General features: G+C 49.6%; 1 protein-coding gene across 2 annotated transcripts in view; it reads left to right on the top strand.

The window, feature by feature from the left end:
- The first annotated feature begins 18,278 nt into the window (after positions 1 to 18,278).
- Positions 18,279 to 20,481, top strand: part of lcat (lecithin-cholesterol acyltransferase) — a 32,216-nt gene continuing 30,013 nt past the window's right edge. The window contains exon 1 of one of the 2 annotated variants that reach the window (XM_038806889.1): positions 18,279 to 18,514. In XM_038806889.1, the coding sequence (XP_038662817.1) occupies positions 18,340 to 18,514 (175 nt within the window). In that variant the 5' untranslated portion in view covers positions 18,279 to 18,339. Of the gene's footprint in view, positions 18,515 to 19,401; positions 19,421 to 20,481 lie in introns of those variants that run through there. The other variant, XM_038806890.1, reaches the window with a different exon arrangement.

Genomic DNA, 20,481 nt, shown 5'->3' with positions numbered 1-20,481 from the left:
AAACTTTAATAGATATTGGCTATGTATGCATTCATACCATCCCCACTCTTCCTTCATTCAAATACCAGCAACTGGATGGGCCACATCCCACCACATGGTCACACCTTTCCTCTGTCATAGGTATTTGCGAATTAGATACAATTTGACACCTGACTTCCATAAATATTGCACAATAACTAGCAGTCGTGGCAACCGGATATGTAAAACAGCCGAGGCATGCACAGTCTGAGGTGAAGTATCTGAGTCAAATTCAAACGTGCTGAGGATTGATCCTACATTTCCTGATCTGGTTCGATTCGGACTGGCAATTCAATAAAAATTGTTTCAAATTTGATTAGAAATGTTTGTGATTTCCTTTGGTTGCCTCAATAAAATAGTTTAACCGCACTCTTTAACAAGAACCATTGGGCATAAAATTCAAAAATGCTGATGTGCATATCTCCTTTTAATTTGCTGAGTGACTTTTTCAAAATCATGCCAGCCATTCATTTCTATGTAATGAGGAGTTGGTCACATTCACTTTCACCTATTCTCAATAACATTTTTTTTGCCAGGTTCTACAAGGTACGAGTGAGACTTCAGAGCAACAAGTCAGCTCACAATATTGGATGGCCGCCAATACATAGCAGGATGTCATTGTAGAGAGAGTATATTTTAACTTGGGAATATGGTCGACAGTATCAATGCTGGAATGTGGCCAGGGTTCAGTATGAAACTAAAATCTTGTTCTCATTAGAGTTCTGTCAGCAGATGCAGCCCTGTCTCAAGGGGCATTAAAGTAATGGAAACAAGGTATTACCATGCCTCTGGTGATATGCAGATGTGACCTGTCCTTGCACAGCTGTAAGAAGAGGGTCACTAGGGCAGCACGATAGCACAGTGGGTAGTACTGTTGCTTCACAGCTCCAGGGTCCTGTGGTGAATGTATTATGCCAATTGTATTTGTATCTGTGCTGTTGCCCTTGTATTTGTATCTGTGCTATGTTGTTGCCTTTGTGGGCTTCTCCTATGGGCCATTGCACGGCATTATCCATAGGGGAACATGTTGGGGCATGTATGAGCTCCGCCCATTGCTCCTCCCCTTGAAGGGAGGTATAAAGAGCAGTCGACCTGTAGGCGGTTCTCAGTATTGGATCAGTCGCAGGCAGGCACTGTTCTAAGTTGATTAAAGCCACGGTTTACTTCTACTCTTGTCTCGAGTGAATTGATGGTCGCATCAGGTCCCAGGTTCAATTCCCGGCTTGGGTCACTGTATGTGCGGAGTCTGCACATTCTCCCTGTGTCTGCGTGGGTTTCCTCCGGGAGCTCCGGTTTCCTCCCACAAGTCCCGAAAGATGCGCTGTTAGGTAATTTGGACATTCTGAATTCTCCCTCTGTGCACCCGAGCAGGCGCCGGAGTGTGGCCATTAGGGGCTTTTCACAGTAACTTCATTGCAGTTTTACTATTAGGTGGAAAATGGGAGGCCTTTGTTACAGGTCAACTGTGCCTCATCTGCCCTTCTAGCCCACATTATGAGAAATCTGTACCCATTCAGCTACAGCTGAATGTTTTCAACAACTGCATAAGTCGAGGGTTAAAAATGTGCAGCAGGGGTGGCACGGTGGCGGAATAGGTTAGCCCTGCTGCCTCACGGCGCCGAAGTACCAGATTCGATCCCGGCTCTGGGTCACTGTACGTGTGAAGTTTGCACATTCTCCCCACACCCCCACAACCCAAAGATGTGCAGGCTAGGTGGTTTGGCCATGCTAAATTGCCCCTTAATTGGAAAAAATGATTTGGGTACTCTAAATCTATTTTTTAAAAGTGCAGCAGCTTCCGTATGGCCACTTACATTGAAACTGGGGCAGGTTGCAGAGGTACATTACTAAAAGTGATTAATTGGTCATGATCATATTGCTGTGTGTGAATTGGCTATTATGAATCCTACATGACAACATTGGTTGTAAAATCCTTTGGGATGTTTCCTGAGGTTGTAAAAGGCACTATATCAATGCAAGTTACTGCTTTTCTTTCCATATTGCCAGTCTCCTGGTTGGCCATGCATGATGTGGAGTGGCACCCCTCAAACTACAGGGCTGGATTTTCCGGCGCTTTCTGCCGACGGGATCTTCCGGTCCTGTTGTAGCCGACCCCGTGCGGCGGATTCTCCAGGGGTGGGGCAGGCCAGCCACACAAAATGTCGTACATATCTGTGGAACATAAAGATAAGGTCAGCAGCCAATGGCAAGTCACCTCTGCCACTGGAAAACACGCCCTGGGGGGAGCCAGAAAGTCCCGCCATAGGGTGGGATTTTCCACCCCTGTTTTTGGCTGGCGGGAAAGCCGGAGTCGGGGCAGGGTGGGAAGGGGGGGGGGGGTGAGGGGGGGGGGGGGGGGGGGGGGGGGGGGGGAGAGAGAATGAAGCGGGAGTCCCAAAATGGCACATACGTTGGTGGATTTTCCCATTGAGATAGTCTCCGCCCCCTGCCAATGACATAATGGGAGTCCCACCATGAAAGGTCAGGAACCTCATTATCATACATTTGACTGTGATTAGCGGGCTTCCCCCTGTATCAATCCTGACGTAAGGAAGTCACGCTGGCAGGGGTTTATGGTTCTGGACAAATATGGGACCAGGCAAAGAGAATCTGCCAGGGATGCACATGTAGGTACAGCCCGTGGGAGGAGAGGGACGTGCCCTGGCACTGCCCCATGGCACTTTCCCTGGCACGTCCTCCGACACTACCTCTTGAGAGCACCCGGCTATTTCCAGTGGGGTTTCCATTGAGGAGGTTCAGGGTCGGGGGGTACCATGGAGAGGTGTGGGTGTCCCATGTCTGTGATAATAAAGCTTGCTGGATTGTAATTGCTTGTATTGCTGTATCATATCACCGGTGATCAGAGTACTGATATCACATACTTCATACACATTGAGGGGATCTAATGAGACAGATTAGGAATGGACTTGAAGTTAGCAGGAGAGAAAAGACAGATTTAGATTGAAAGACAGAAAGAAAAAGAAAAATGGAGTCCTTGAGAATAAACAGCTCAGATAAAAATTGCCCATCAGGTCTGTTGGCACAGACCCACTAATGCCCCTCTCGATTTGGACAATAATCTGTTAATATACCTCATCTTACCTCACTGTTTAATGTCTTGTGAAGTTTGTATCAAATGGAACAAATGAAAGGTTTGGGTTTATCACAAGGATTTGGCATTGTGGTTTCACCTCGTTTCCAGGTACAGTTAGATCACACCCTTTTTGACATTTTCCATTTCACGTCGAGTTAGTGTCAGCACATTTCCCTCAGGCTGAAAGGTCTGGATTGACAGTCTTCAGCACATCTTGGTGCATGAATAAAATGTAGGCACCACTTCACTTATTTTAATGCTCATTCTCCCCTCCTCTCTCTGCACATGCCCCCAACACGCTCACTCTTTCTTTCCTAAGTTAAACTCAGGCACACATGAAGTGGGATTTGGTGTTGTTTTTAGCCACTTTGATCTGCTTGCACAGAGTGAAGCCTGTCAAAACAGAGGGCCTGATGCATGCTTTGTCAAATGTGATTCGGGCAAGTAACCAGCTGGACTAAATCCTGTTCCTGTGTGCTGAAAACTGCACTCACTTTGCTCAATTATGAACCACACCTCATAGGAAGGCTGCAAAGCTATGAGACCCAGACACAGGCATGTGCATAGGCTACATGCGTGAGATCGACTCTAAGGAAGGCAATGACAAACTGCCATTTCATGCAAATGTTGAACAGCCAGATGTAAAAACTAAATGACTACGCCCATCCTTCTAGGGAAACCGGTTGCCAAACCCTTTGCTCTTGTGAGGTATTTAACCACTTCTGACCTACGTGCTATATCAGTGCTTCCCATTTTCTGTGGTGAAGATAGAGTTAATTAAATGCAACATAAGAACATGGGAAAGAATGCAAAGTTTGTGCACATCTCTCATCATCAGTGATGCGCAATCAATGGACACGGAAACGAAGGAATAGTCCAAATCGAAGGCTTTAATCCACAAGAAGTGTGCCCAGCAGCAGGAATACAGAAATGACCTGGCTGCTGGGAAACACGGGTTCTTATACCCCGCCTCATAGGCGGAGCTACCTTCCTCTCGGCCAATGAGAAGACAACACTTGGGCCAATGGGCAGCGAGCCTTCTGCACCAATGACAGCTCACACTCTCAGGTACCGTAATACCCCTAGTCATACTACCACAATTAGCTTAAAGCATTTCACCTGAAATGAAATGATTTGCTGTGACATTTGTTATGTTGACAAAAATCTTCAATTCTGCACCAAACTTGCACCATTCACAGCTCTTGAAATACCCTAACCCCATTTAGCTTTTCCATCTGTAAAAGGCAGTCATGCAAGATTTGGTGCTCTTCGCTGTTGAGACCTTGGATCTTGGAAAAGGTGCAGAGTAAATTTCGGAAAATGGTACCAGGAATAAGGGACCTTGTTTTTCCCACTCTATAGTAAGATGAAGAACATCTCCTAATGTTACAATTCCAGTTTTCTTTTTTTGTTAACAAACATTTTAATGAGGTATTTTTGGTATTGTAACAACAACAAAATAAACAATGTACATGAAACTATACACATAGTTCAAAAGCCATCTCCCTCCCTTACAGGTCCCACCTTTATTAACCGGCTACTCTAAGATAAACTAACCACGCCCCCCCCCCCCTTCTGCTGACGATTAATTTTCCGCGATGAAGTCGACGAACGGTTACTGCCTCCGTGCGAACCCCAACACTGACCCTCTCAAGGCAAGCTTGATTTTCTCTAAACAGAGAAAGCTAGCCATGTCCGATAGCCAGGTTTCTGACTTTGGGGGTTTGGGTCCCTCCAAGGTAATAGTATCCGTCTCTGGGCTACCAGGGAAGCAAAGGCCAGAACGTCTGCCTCTTTCTCCTCCTGGATTCCCAGGTCTTCCGACACCCCGAAAATCGCCACCTCTGGACTCAGCGCCACCCTTGTTTTTAACACCGTGGACATGACATCTGCAAACCCCTGTCAAAATCCCCTAAGCTTCGGGCATGTCCAGAACATGTGAACATGGTTCGCTGGACCTCCCGCACACTTTACACACCTGTCTTCACCCCAAAGAATCTGCTCATCCGGGCCACTGTCATGTGAGCCTGGTGATCGACCTTAAATTGTATCAGGCTGAGCCTGGCACATGTTGCGGACGCGTTGTCTCTATTCAACGCGTCCGCCCATAGACCATGCTCTCTCTCTCCTCCCAACTCCTCCTCTAACTTGCGCTTCAGCTCCTCGGTCTGCATCTCCTCTGACCCCATAAGTTCCTTGTAAATATCAGAGATGCTCCCTTCTCCTACCCACCCTCTGGAAACTACCCTGTCCTGGACCCCCTTGGTGGTACGAGCGGGAAGGTTGATACCTGTTTACGTAGGAAGTCCCGCACCTGCAGGTACCCGAATTTGTTTCCCCTCGCCAACCCAAACTTTTCCTCTAGCGCCCTCATACCCTGAAAGCTCCCCTCTATAAACATATCCCCCATCCTCTCAATCCCTGCTCTCCGCTATATCCGGAACCCCCCATCCATACTTCCCGGGCAAACTGGTGATTATTACAGATTGGGGACCAGACCGATGCTCCCTCTGCTCCCACATGTCTCCTCCATTGCCCCCAGACTCTCAAGGCCGCCACCACCACAGGGCTGGTGGAGTACCGTGCTGGCGGGAACGGCAGAGGCGCAGTTACCAACGCTCCCAAACTGGTGCCCTTGCATGAAGCCACCTCAATACTAACATTTGGCTGCGCCAGCCCGCCCTCTCCCCGACTCGGCTCAAGCAAACTATTATTATTCCATTTTTCCAACATGCCATCGGAATTTGCTACAAGCTTCCTCATCTGGCTCCTTCCTAATCTTTGGAGCTCTGTAAAAAGAAAATCCCAGCAATGCAACAGCTTTCCCATTCCCCAACTCAAGCTAAATAGATCCAGTCCTAGAATCATTGTATATACCCTTCCTATGTATAACAGCAGAAAAAACTTCAACACTGCCATTCCCCCTCCTTTTCTTTCTCTATCATTGCTGAATACTTGGGTATGAGAAATATTAAGAATCCGTATCTCAGTTTGTTTGAGACTGTTTCTGCTGTTGCGACCATCCCATAGTCCCATTTGGTAACTTGTGACTGCAGCTCACCAACATTATTAGTTACACCATAATCATTGACATACTTTAAAACCATTTCCTCAATGTTACTATTGTTTTTAATTAGGTTTGTGGGGATCATTTTAATTTTACTGTTGTTTTGCCCTGTCCTCTGATCTTTCTGCTGCTCCTTTCTGCTATTTTCTGGCACTTTTTTGAACCTAGATCCTTGGCTCCAACATGGGCGCTGTCTTCTGGCACATCGCACTCCCAATGCTGAATGCTCCACAGTTGCTCAGAAACACTCTCGTAGGTTCCCCAGCTGTCAAACCCCCTCTGAATTTCTGTGCAGTCAAATCTCAGGGCTGTGTGGGAGGAAGGGTTTAAGCACATCCAAAGCTATGGTTTGAGGTACTCAAGCATCAAGAACAAGATTCATATTAATTTTCTGTTATGAAGAATTGTTTTCCTGTTCACAATTGGGGAGGTGCCCAGTCTACCAATGGCTATGGATCAGTCATCCTGGGGGCTGCCTTGAAATGGTTTGTTTGCCACCTATATGCTAAGTGGAGGGTGTGATTTAGCGGCCTCGTCACAACCCACTTGGTGTGAGGAGGAGGCTGTTGAATCATGCAAAAAGCCTCTCCCAAGATTTGGGACGCTCAAAATGCCTTACGAGATTTAAAGAAGAGCGCGATTTACTGACCTCTGTTGTTGAAAATACAGAAAAATGTGTCATTTGAAACATGGAAGTCTGGCAATATCTGGTCTGAGAGAAACATCAGAGGATACAGGGAAAGATCCCATGAGGGTTAATAGCAGCTGCAAAGAGCAGGATTAAAAATTGCATATTCTTTCTCTCAAGCAGGCTTAGCAAACACACAGGATTCTTGTATGAAAACAATGGCTCACACCTTCATTGAAAGTAACTATCTTAGTATGCATCTGGAAAAGCATTGATGAGAGTTTCAATTGAATTAAGTGACGAATGTTTAAAACAGGCAGGTCTTTCAAGTCACAACCAAGTGAAATTTTAGCATCCAGCTAAAAGCAAAGGTTTCATACCTTCATTGAAATTAACTCTCTTAGTAAACAACTGGAAAGGAAAGGATTAGGTTCAGTTGAATTTGCTGACAATTCTAAGTGTGAAGTTCTGCCGATATCAAGTAAATTAAAGAAAATTGGAGACTATCAGTCTACGAGAAACATAATTTAAAGTCAAAATCAAAGTCAAAGTTATGAGCTGGGGACAATTGGAAAATTAAACTATTGAAATGACAAGAATTAAAAGTAACACCTCTATTGAAACCAAAGCATTTTGAATATCACAAAGGAACTTTGAACATCACAAAAAACAATGTAATCAGATCTGAGAGGTGAGGCCATGCCTAAAATGAATACTTAGTTGTATTAGAATGTTTAGATCAAAGATACTTTTTAACAATCAAAGTGAAATAAGTTAATTAACAATAAGGTCATAAAAACTGAATAACTGTAAGAAAGAGAATATAAACCCAGAGACCAGAAGCAGGAGCAGAACCACAACTGAGAGAGAGAAGGAATAAGAGAAGCAGATTCAGCTTTCACAGCTCAGTCATGGGAAAGATGAGACAAGCAGCCGAGCTTGTCATCTAAGGAATACTAGAATTTAAACAGGAGTCAGAGTCAGCAGAGAGATAGCCAGTAGAGACAGCTCTCATAGCTCAGTACATGAGATCGACAAGACACAGCAACCAAGCTAACCAACGAATACATCTCAAGAAGATCAGACTTTAAAGAAGATTGATTGTCAAGGTGGGCCTGAAGGTCCCTTCAACCAACCAGCAGGATCCAGAAGCAAGATCTTTTTACCTTTCTGTAAAGAAAGTGATTTCAGCTTTTAAAAGAAAAAAATATAATAATAAAATAACTTAATTTAACCTGAAACAGTGGTTATTCCTAAAGTCTACTTTACTTACTTAGCAATGCAGGACCCAGGACATTGATGCTACTAAGTGGTAAGTAGGTAAAATCTTCGGTGAAGGTATAGGTTATACCAGGGGATAACTTGAAAATATAGTTTGACCTGAATAGCACCCACTGAAGCCTGCATCGGAGTTAGGGAGTGAGAATCCCTGTTCACCATTTAGAACGTTGACCCTTTTTGGTATAGGGAGAATTCTAAGAATAGTGGTGAGTTTTCAAAAACACCTCGTTGCACCCAACTTGGTTGAAAGGCCTCTTGCGATATTCACGACATTCGGGACATCCCATGAGATTCAATTGCGGTCTGGATCTCGAACGCTCTGAGCAAGATCCAGATCAGCATACTTAAATGAGCCATTAGACTAATTTAAATATGCATGAGTTGGATTCTCCCAGCATCAGGGAACTGAGGCCTTTGTCAGTGAAGGCTCGGCCAGATACTGTTTACCACTGGTCCACACAAAGGTGGACCAGTCATAACGGCACCCCTGGGGGTCTCCCAGGCCATTGGAGATCCTTGGATGGTTGGGAACAGAGCAGGGTGACACCCTGTCTCTTCCTCTGCCAGCTGGGCCCATTGACAGTGCCAGGCTGGCACCTTTTCACTGCCACCCTGGCACCACCAAGGTGCCTGGGTGGCACTGCCAGGCTGGCAGGAAAATTCAATGGTGCCAGTGTGGCATTACCAGGCTGTCCAGGTGCTAGCATGGCACTTCCAAGTGTCAGGGCCTGAGGGGGGGCCACACCCATGAGGGAGGGGGATGAAGGCCGGGTATGAAGGAGCCTCATAAAGGTTACGGGGTAAAGGGTGAGGGTCCTGTAAGGAGGGGGGCCCCAATAGCTGGGGCGGGGAAGCCTGAAGAAGGGGGCCATTAGGGACGCCGTAGCGGGCTGTCCTCACTTGGGGGGGGGGGGGGGGGGGGGGTAGTGCTCATGTGTGTGGGGAGGGTGCCATTGCCTGTGAGTGGGGGTGTGGGGCACCCTCAAGCTCACTTAGAGATCGAGGCACCCTTTCAAAATGGCGGTCCGATCTGAGGAGCCAGTCTTGCCGATGTGTTCAGCTCCCCATTGCGGGAAAAATTTCTATGTGTGGCTGGACCCGGGAGAAACTCCCCATGGCCCAAAAAAAAGAACAGCAAAGTGCCGTTGTATAGAGGGGTGTTTCTCAGTACTGCAGCCACCGAGAAACCCCTGCTGAACACGCACAACACCGGATTATCAGAAGCCATTTGACTGACGATTATCATCAGAGTTACAATTAATGGGTGCAATTTTCTGCCGATCCCGTTGCACAGGGTGCATTGCGGGAGAGGCCCAAAACGAGTTTCGAGCCCGACGCCAAGCCAATCATGAGTTACCTTTTACAACTAACGTCCCGATCGCTGAGGAACTGATTATGCCGGCAAGGTTAGTTCCCCACTGCAGAAATAAATTCAGCTGGCATGATCTAACCGAATTGCAACAGAGTCCCAAGTCGAATGGGTTTTGCCAGTTGTTTCCCGCACTCGCAGCCCCACTAACTAACAGGGTTATGTATCATTTCGGGGCCTCTGCAGGCTTAGTCTCATTTCCTGCACTAAGGAGCTCTGCTCGTCTTGAGGCCCCGCAATGCAATTTCCGGCCCCTCCCCAACTCACCTATAAGGGGGTCATCGAGCCCACCACACCCCACCAAATAAGGGCCGGGCACCCCTGGGCCCAAACCCCAGCATGGGCAAAATGCCACCTGGCACCTTTGCACGTCCAGGCTGGCAGTGCCCCTGCCAGGGTGTCCAGGTGGCACTGCCAAGAGCCAAGCCACCCAGGGGTCCTCAATCCCCTGGAAGACCCCCCCAAGTGCCAGTATATCTGTTCCCCGTTTGTGGAGACCAGTAATAACTAGCGCTTGCTTGGGACCTATGAGGCTGCTTACTGCAACACTTTTATATGCAGGTTAGCAAGGCATGGCAAGCAGGTAAATCCCACCAGGGACCTCTCATGGGATTTACCGGCTGTGTCATGCCCCGCGCCGCAGCCATTAGATTCCTCCCGTAATGTGACTGAATACCAGGCTGGATCGCACAAAAAAACCAGCCCTGCCAAACTTGCCCAAAATGACACTTCATTTTTTGGGCGAATTGAACCCAAAATGTTCGGATTTGCACAGTCATCATTGCCCCAGTGTATGATGTTAAACATTAGTCCATCTTAACCCAAGCTAAACCAGAATTACATAATAGCAATGCTCCACCACTTGTTTACAAGATGTGCAATGAAATAAATTCAATGTGTGTCTCATTTTGAAATCTGTTACATGACCCGAGGACAGAAATGATTCTGCTTCATCGGGGAGATGGCAGTGAAAACTTTAAACCAGTCTGGTTTGCAATGTTCCTCATTCATCTACCCCCAGGTAAACGTGTGAAATTACTCAACAAAGGTTTTCTGATCACTAATGTTAACACGATGCAAAGGAGCTGGACATTTCCATTGGGGTATTAATGCCTTGTTGCAGAACGTCATCAAACGATTTGGAGCAAAGGTAGGTCAATGGAATTGAAGTGCGGATCAGTCCTGATCTAATTGAATGGTGAAGCAGTTTCGAGGGGCTGAATGGCCTTCTGCTGTCACTATGCTCAATGAGCTTTCAATCTCTTTTGTTTCCCCCTGTCTGCTCAGTCTGAGGAAGCCCTGACTTCTCAGCTGTTCTCTCCATTACTCTAATAACCAGTGACAGACAGTTCATTGGTGACATAGCTGGAACTCTCTGTACTGGAAAAATAATCAATAACTGATGGTAATAACAACAAAGAATATTTGTTTGCCCTCGGATGCGTCTGCAGGGCTAAATCGCTGGCTTTGAAAGCAGACCAAGGCAGGCCAGCAGCACGGTTCAATTCCCGTACCAGCCTCCCCGAAAAGGCGCCGGAATGTGGCGACTAGGGGCTTTTCACAGTAACTTCATTTGAAGCCTACTTGTGACAATAAGCGATTTTCATTTCATTTCATATCAAATGGTAAACTAAATTGATCTTTGTGTCTGAATTAGTCGAACATTATGGGTTTGTTTACATGAAACGTACGGTTTAATATCCTGTAACGCTTCCAAAACTCCAAGCAAGGGAGGTTTCAGTACCTAACTCTGGCATATTCCATTCTCCATGCTGGTTTAGCTCAGTAGGCTAGACAGCTGGTTTGTAATGCAGTGCTACAAGGTCAGCAGCGCGGGTTCAATTCCCGGCTGAGAATTCTGAATTCTCCCTCTGTGTACCCGAACAGGCGCCGGAATGTGACGACTAGGGGCTTTTCACAGTAACGTCACTGCAGTGTTAATGTAAACCTACTTGTAACAATAAAAAAAAGGTGGTAGGTTTAAGCCCCACTCTAGGCTGAAATTCTGAAACAATAGATCATAGAATTTACAGTGCAGAAGGAGGCCATTCGGCCCATCGAGTCTGCACCAGCCCTTCCAAAGAACACCCTACTCAAACCCACGTATTTACCCTATCCCCGTAACCCAGTAACCCCCACTTTTTTTGAACACTAAGGGCAATTTAACATGGCCAATCCACCTAACCCACACATCTTTGGACTGTGGATGGAAACCAGAGCACCCGGAGGAAACCCACGCAGACACGGGGATAACATGCAGACTCCACACAGACAGTGACCCAGCCGGGAATTGAACCTGGGACCCTGGAGCTATGAAGCAACTGTGCTAACCACTATGCTACCGTGCCACCCTAATACTGAGGGAGCCCTGCATTGCCGGAGGTGTTGGCCTACAGGTTCCTCAGAGAATCTTTCTCTTTGGCCCATGCCTTTTGACAGAGGATTATCAAAAATTCTGGGCAGCACGGTAGCATTGTGGATAGCACAATCGCTTCACAGCTCCAGGTTCCCAGGTTCGATCCCGGCTTGGGTCACTGTCTGTGTGGAGTCTGCACATCCTCCCCGTGTGTGCGTGGGTTTCCTCCGGGTGCTCCGGTTTCCTCCCACAGTCACAAAGATGTGCAGGTTAGGTGGATTGGCCATGATAAATTGCCCTTAGTGTCCAAAATTGCCCTTAGTGTTGGGTGGGGGTTACTGGGTTATGGGGATAGGGTGGAGGTGTTAACCTTGGGTAGGGTGCTCTTTCCAAGAGCCGGTGCAGACTCGATGGGCCGAATGGCCTCCTTCTGCACTGTAAATTCTATGAAATTCTATGAATTCCAATACCTGTCTTTCAGATAGATGTTAATGATCCCATGGGAGCCCTCTTGTATCCTGGGTAATATTCCACCCGCACCCCACTCAAGTGACACCACCAGCAAGAAACAGACGGTAACTGGTCAATTCTACCTCACTGCTGCTAGTGGATGGCAGATGGCCTGGGGAATTTTCCCACAGAATCACGGTGACCACACTTCAAAGTCTTTTCCTGTGAAGCATTCAAAGATGTTCCTTGGAGTTGTGGTTTAGTGGCAGTGGTGTGAAACGGATTCAGACCAAAGTGTTAACTTCATTAAAGATGACATCAGGCATTTTTACAGTGTTAACCATGGCTCAGTGAGTATCACTCCCACCCCTGAGTCTTAGTGTTGTGGGTTCATGTGCCAGTCCAGAGATTTGAGCACCAATTCGAAGTGCACCATGCTGGTGCCCTACTGGGTGAGTGCTGCAATACCAGAGTGACTTTTTCAGAGGCTCTGTTTGCTGCTCTGTGCACCTTTGCACCCTCGTTAACTTTATCTAACAAGCATCAATCGATTTCAGTCCTGAAAGATCCTGGTGTCTCTCCAATAGTGCCAGCAGAAGGGACAGTAGTCAATGGAGCATTGAACTGCCAGCAATCTGGGGGAAAGTGTAAGAACCTACTGCGTTATGGAGCATTAATTGATGGGAAAGTGGTGGGGGAGCAGAGGGGAGAAATTGAATGATACTGGAGGGCAGAAGTTTCCTTCCAGGGTCATAGAATCATAGAATCACTACAATGCAGAAGGCGACCCAGGCCCAGGCCCCCGCCCCCCTTCGCACCCACCCCTGTCCCCTCGTCCCCTCCCGAGCACGGTTGTGGTGCTCATTCCCCTCTCCGCCCCCCACAAGCCACAAAACAGCTGTCGATTGACAAAAAACATTGTTTTGCAAAGTGCCCAACACGGCCGTACCTGGAACAAACTTTTCCATAGGCCAGACATTGCCTTGGGAATGTCGAGTGCCACATTTTTGGCACAAGATGGTGGTGGTGGCTCCCGTCGGCCACTTAAAATGGCCACCTGCACCGAGAGTACGTTTCTTCATGATGTGCGTCATAGCGCTAACAAGGCTGGCTTATTTTTCCATGTTGGCGCCAATTCTTTTTGAGCAAAGTGTGTGTCTATTTGTGTTGTTATGACGCTCGCCTGGCAAACCTTCACTGCCTTTCCCAGCACCAAATCTTCCTCCCGCAATAATATCACCCAAAGCTTATCATCCAGTAAACCAAAGATAATTTGGTGGAGGATTAGCAAAGGTTTCAGGTCACTGAAGTTGCATGACTGGGCCTTCAGCCTCAAGTCTGTGACAAAACTGTCAAATAATTCACCGGGTCTCTGGGTACGCATATGGAGCATATAGCACTCAAACGTTTCATTCTTCTTAGGGGAACAGTGTTTATCGAAGTGCTTCATCGCTTCATCAAAATTCTTGTGATCCTCCTCATTATCAAACACAAACGGATTATACAGGTTGAGTTCACCAAACCGGTCTTCAATCTGAATGCCTAACGTTGTCATCTGCCGTTGCTATCTTTAAATCTTCAGTACTCGTGGTACCATGGTGTGTTTGGTCCTTTGTACTTCACGAAGGAACTCACCAAATATTTCAACTTGTCCAAATCAGAGGGTGGAATTCTCCGCAAGGTCCGACGGCGTCGTGAAACCCGGAGAGGTTCATGACGGCGTCGGTGGACACTCCTGGCTCCCTATTCTCCCCCCTCCCCGGGGGGCTAGGAGGGCTGTGCCGTAGATCTCGGCCGCCGGGCCTTGTCGCTGGCGTCAAGGCCCGGCGCGCCGAGAATGACGCGGCCGGCGCGCCTAATAACATCAGCCGTGCATTTGCAGGTTGGCCGGCTCCAACCCGCACATGCGCGGCTGACGTCACGACGGATGACGGCTCCAACCCGCGCATGCGCAGTTGCCGTCTTCCCCTCCGCTGCCCCGCAAGACGTGGCGGCTTGATCTTGCGGGGCGGTGGAGGGGAAAGAGTGCGTCCTGTTGAGACGCCGGCTCGACGATCGGTGGGCACCGATCGCGGGCCAGGCCCCTCCTGAGCACGGTCGTGGTGCTCATTGCCCTCTCCGCCCCCCACAAGCCACAAAACAGCTGTCGGCGCCATGTTCACACCGGCAGCGACCAGGTGCAGTTGCCGCCGGCGTGAACCGGTCGGGTACGGCAGGCCGCTCGGCCCATCCGGGTCGGAGAATCGCGGGCCGCCGAGAAAAAAGGCGGCCCGCAATTCTCCGAGCGGCGTGTCGCAAAACGCGACACGCCATTTTGGGGGGGGGAGGTGGGAGAATCGCGGGGAGTGCCAGAGCGGCCTTCCCGCGATTCTCCCACCCAACGTGGGAGTGGAGAATCACGCCCAGAATCTTTTATTGAGTCTCGTGTGGCAAGATAGCAATCTGATACAAAGCACATTATCATGGAGTCTGCTAACTCCTCTGGAACTTCCACCTCGCATTGATCATACACATGTATGTCTTATTACCCTGTCAATCTTCTTCTGAAGATGGCCGGATATGTCTCCCTTCATATCGGAGTCACAGGTCACATGACCTTGGTCTAGAGACCACATGCTGTGTCTGTACCGCCACCTGCTGGTTGGAGGTCGTACACCATTCAACTATGATATAGTTCATAGGCATATCACCACACCTACCACCCCCCCCCCCCACATCCAAGCCTCCACCCTTCACCTCACCGCCTCTGCATTCCACCTCCCACCTCTTGCACCCCAGCCCTCAATCTCCGCCATACCATCCCCCCTCAAACCGGCCACCATCCACCAGTGGAGAAGCACGCAGCCCACCCAAGGTCAATGCCCATAGTAGCTCCGATAGTCGGGTGCCGGACGGGGGCTACACCTTCTGACAGTATCCCTGGCAGCAGGAACGGACACCAAGGCCAGAGGCCCCACAATGCTGGGCACCAACAGGGCCAGTGGTGCAGAAATGGGGGAAGGGGGGAGGGGGACATGTGGGGTAAGTGTCCGCAGTGCCCACCGGGGCCACCATGTAGCCTGTTGGAACTGGTTGGGCAGGGCAGTATGCATAATGCCAGCTTGTCGACCTTTCACCTTCTGTCAATAATGGATATTAGAATACAACCAGCAATGGTGGCCTTCCTGCTAGTCGCCGCAGCCCTGGGGGATGCATTGTGGCTGTAAGAGATGGAGCTGCTCAAGGAGGAGGACGCTGCAGCAGTGGAACCTGCCCCAGAGCAACAGGAGCCAGCCAATGAGGATGGAGTGCCGGCCATCTAACAGGAGGAGGAGGAGGTGGGAAGGAGCCACCGCATGCGGCCTCCTATTTGCCTGCAGTGCCTGTCATTCGAGGACCTGCCGGACTGGGCATGCTGTCGAAGACCCCAGCTGAGCACCAGTACAGTGCGATGCACCTGGTACCATGGGGTAATGGGGGAGGAATCCCACTCCTGGTGGCCGTCAAGGTGATGATTTCCCTGAACGTCCACGCCATGGGGTCCTTCCAGGCGCCAAGTGGTGACATGTCTGGGATTTCACCGAGCTCGGTGCAGAGGTGCATCTATGCCATCAGGGAGGCACTATATACCCATTCGGCACAATACATCTATTTCAATGTGGACCAAGCATACCAGACCCACAGTGGTTGACTCTTAAATGCTCTCAGGAATGGGCAATAAATGCTGGCCAGGCAGTGACGCCCACATCCCATGTCCTCTTTGGCGGCCGTCTTTTGGGGCGCCCAGGTCTGGATGGGCCCAACTGCTACTCAGGTGTCCCAGTTGGCATGGTTCCACCCTGTTCTGCCCATGTGATGCACCAGGGATAGGAGGGGGGGAGGGAGAATCCGAGGCATCGGGCACATCATCTTCTCCTTCTTCGTGGTTCCCGTGGCCCCCAGGCTACTCCATGGGGTAGCGGTGCAAGTGGAGCTAACCCCTGAGGTTCCCCACCACCTGGCACTGCCAATCCTGGAAGCCCGCTCACATCTCGGCTAGGGTCTCCATTCTCGCAGCCATGGAGCACATGGAGTGGACCACCTCCCTCTGGGACTGCACCACATCAACCAATGACTGCGCCATCTCCCTCTAGGACTGGGCCACCTCCCTCTGTGTCTATGCCATGTCAGGCAGCGCCTGGGCAATGTCACCGCGCTCTCAACTATGACCCGCTGAGACTGGGCCACGCACTGAAGCACTGCTGCAATGTCCAGATTGCTCTGGTACATGGCTGCTTGTGATAGGACTGCTCTGTCCTGGGCCTCAACCGCCATCTGCACAGATTACCCCAGGCCTTGGACATCTTGACCCATGGCTGAAACCTTCGCCCCACGGCCACGAACGCCATCTGTGCACTATGTTAGTCTGGGTGGCACGAATGGTTGGCACAACATCCTGCTCCTGCACGTGGTTGGATCCTCCAATTGCAGGTGCTGGATGCTTCTCGACAACCCCTTATGTATTCCCTGGCTCTCCACAATCGAGGGGCCCATACGTTCCAGAAGCCTGAACCCCCTCTGGATGGCAGCTCCTGGGGCCTGCCCTCCAATCGTCCGCCCTCTCGGGGATTCCTACCTTTACTGACCAGATAGTGTCCCAGGAGCCTCTTCACTAAAGTTCCCAGATGAGTGTTGGAGACAGCTGTGACAGAAAGTCAGTTTCTTCCCTGGACACCAATTCCAGTGGTCATGGGATGTGAGGTTGAGGGCTCCCGTCCGTGTCCTCATTGTAGCTGTTGGCAACCTGGGGTTGCTGTCGTGGTTGGAGTCTGTGGTGGGTGACACCAGAAGAGCCCGTGTCACCAGCAGCATCACCTGGGGGCATGTGGGGAGGGGGGTTGGTTGGTGGTGGAGAGGGGGCTGGTGGTGGAGAGGGGTGTGGGGGTGGTGGTGGGTGTGTTGGTGGGGCGGGGGGGGGGGGTGACACATGTGCCATGAGGAACCGCAACTCTGTGGGATCTCGCTTCCTTCCTTGGCGACTGCCCTTTCTTCGGGCCTACTGAGCACATACACTGCCCTCTGCAGCGAGGGGCCGCAGGTCCGAGAGTCCCCCTCCAATATTCTCCCTCTCTCGGTGATGGTGAGCGGCCTTCTCCTGGAGGGGGGGAGGAAATAGAAAACGCAGAGTGATAGACTGTCCGACTCATACAGTCTGGGGGTGGGTAGCTGGTGGTCTCAGTGGCCAGGGTATGGCTGCCAGCATGTGGTGCAGGGTGGGGGTTTGGCCGCCCTCCAGGTGAGGGGGTTTACAGGTGTGTGGGATTGGGGTTGGTGCTAGGGACACAGTGCTGCCTATTCACCCTGGCCGTCCTGAGGAGGTGGCACAGTTTTTCCAGGACTGCTGGCTAGTCCTCACGGTATTGCGATGGCCGGCAGCCTCCTTCCCACCTCGGGGTACAGGGTTGCTCACCTCTCCATCATGGCATCCAGCAGGGTCTCAAATTCAGCGTCCTTGAAACTGGGTGCCACTCTTCTTGCCGCCATCTTGTTGGCTGGGATGGTGTGTGTGGGGAGTGAAGTGTGTATATGTGGCTGCAGCTTGTCAGCCTCCTGAGCGTCGATCCTGAACCCGGCGAATCCCGCACTGTTTCACATTGGAATGGATTGTGTTCCACATGGTGACGGTGCTAGCCCGTTAACGCTCGCTGAATCGGTCCAGGTGCTGTCGTAGATGATCCCTAATCCTGCCCCGGAGTCAACACTTTAGTCTCAGAAACGTAGAATCCAGCCCCTCTGTGTTTCTGAAAGTCGTCGTACAAAACTAAGTCAATAAAGGAAAATGCTGCAGTACACAAGCAGGGAAACTATTTTCTTCTTCCAGAATTCCAGCACTCATTAATTGGGAAGTTCTTGTTTTTTTTTGTCCTTCACCATTTGCAGAGCTGCTCTGTCTGAGATTAGAGTTGAAATCCATTGTTGGCAGAACACTGGGTATCAGCCCATTGAGTATTTACTCAGCCTGAACTATCTGACTTGCTAAAGTCAGGACCTTGAAAGCTTTGCTAGTTCGCACTGAGATCATCTCAGACAGAGAGAGAGAGAGAGCGAGCAGTGAAAAATGAGAGATCTCCCTCAACTGAGTCTTGCTCTCTCCCTGATCTTGGCGGCCATCTCTATCCAGCCGTCAGCACCTGAATCTCCAAAGACAATTTGGCTTCTCAATGTTTTGTTTCCACCGATAGGCCCTGAAGATGTAAACTTAAAGCACAGCGAACTCCCGCCCCTGATTGTTGGTAAGCAAAGCAAGTGAGAGCCGTGGTGTGGCGGGATGGTTGGGCTGGTGGCGGAGAGGAGGTTGCAATGGTGGGGGCAAGTGATGGCGGTCAATTGTACTGATTTTTTTTGTTGGGGGGTGGCGTTTGGCGAAAGACTGTATCGACACCTCCTGATGTTCAGAAAGCGAAAGCTGTAAATCTAAAAATAAATCCATCCACTCGGTGCCCAGGAAGAGAATGTCAGCGGCAACATTGCTACTGGAATTTCAAAAGGTGCAGCGAGGCATATGGCAGCAGCGTTACAGAAGGAAGAGTGTGACAAGAATTTTAAAAGAGGTCTATCCTGCATATTACTTTTGCCAATTAAGCCAAAATGAAATATAATACTTAACAGGGGACGTAATGAGAAAGAAAAGTCAATAATAGCTCCCTTGGCTTCAATTGAGGGGCTGGTTTAGCACACTGGGCTAAATCGCTGGCTTTGAAAGCAGACCAAGGCAGGTCAGCAGCACGGTTCAATTCCCGTACCAGCCTCCCCGAACAGGCGCCGGAATGTGGCGACTAGGGGCTTTTCACAAGAACTTCATTTCAAGCCTACTTGTGACAATAAGCGATTTTCATTTCATTTCATTTCAATTGCCAACTTGTTATTGGGTCAGTCACTTGTTATAGAAACTGCTTGGTTTTCATTTCAATTGAAATCACTGGACAGCCTCTATAACATGCAGCTGATCTGCAACGTCAGTTTCATGGTCAGGCATAAGTTGAAAATTCCACACACCCCCCCCCCACCTCCCACTCACCCCGCCCTCTGCCACACTCGCGTTTATATAAGACATGTGCCACTTGTTGTGTTATGTACTCTGGGATAACACAGGCTGCTACTCGATGCAGCTTTGACCAAAAGATACTCCAGACTTTGAAGTAAGTTCAATGTGATTTATTGAACCATTAGCACAGTTCTCTATGAGTTCGACTCTCCTGCTAATCTTGCTATAGTAACTCAGTCTAACTAACCAGTCTGCTCCAAGCCATGTGGTGGGTGTGATGCTTCTGATCTGCCCCTGTCCTACTCTCTAAGTGTCGCCTGTGGAAAGAGACAGAGCATGGGTTGTGTAAAGTCCCCTTGTGGTCAGGTCACCTCTGGGTGTCTTGACTGCCCTTTGGCCGTGTCCTATTCTATGTGTTCATTAGCTGTATGGCTGCACATCATGACGTCTCTGGTGCTCCCTCTAATGTTTACTTAGTCATAGTGTATTTACAATAACCCTTGTGTATTTACAGGAATGCATATCACCACACCACTTGCTAGTATGAGTGGCATTTATGGCCTTTACAAAGTTATGAGGCACAATTCAATGGAAAAAAATCAATGTCGGGTTTTGGCACATTTAGCGGGGTGTTTCTTGGTGGCTGCTGTACCGAGAAATTCCCTGCTATTCAACAGCATTTTGCCATTTTGTTTGGCCTATCTGCCTAGGCCGCACTTGAGTCATTTCTCCTCACAAAGGCTCCTCACCGAACATTTTGTCTGGATGCCCTGATCTTTCCCTTACCCTTTTAGCCCCAATCCACTTTTGACCCCTTCCCCAAACCTCAGGGAGGTTCCCGGGAACACTCTCTCACCCCCCTCCATCTGGTAAAGACCCCGGGCCCTCTCCCTGGCGGTGCCAAACTGGTACCCAGGCACCTTGACACTGCCAGCCTGGCAGTGCCCCTGCCAACCGGACAGTGGCACCCAGGAACCGGGTGGCTGTGCCAAGGTGCCTGGGCGCCAGAGGGAGTGACAGGATGCCACCCTGCCCTGTCCCTGACCTCCCAGGGGTCTCGAATAGCCTGGGAGACACTCCCCAGGTACCATTATGACTGGTCCATGCTTGTGGAAACCAGTACTAAGCAGCGCCCTAGCGAGGTCTCTAAGGTGCGGCTGTTAGGTCCTGAGCACCTGAAGAATCCGGCAAATGCACATTTAAATGGGCCTAATG

This window comes from Scyliorhinus canicula, chromosome 9 (genome assembly GCF_902713615.1).
Source record: "Scyliorhinus canicula chromosome 9, sScyCan1.1, whole genome shotgun sequence".
NCBI lineage: Eukaryota > Metazoa > Chordata > Chondrichthyes > Carcharhiniformes > Scyliorhinidae > Scyliorhinus > Scyliorhinus canicula.
Note: the sequence above shows the minus strand (reverse complement) of the source record. Positions and strands in the feature narration are given on the sequence as shown.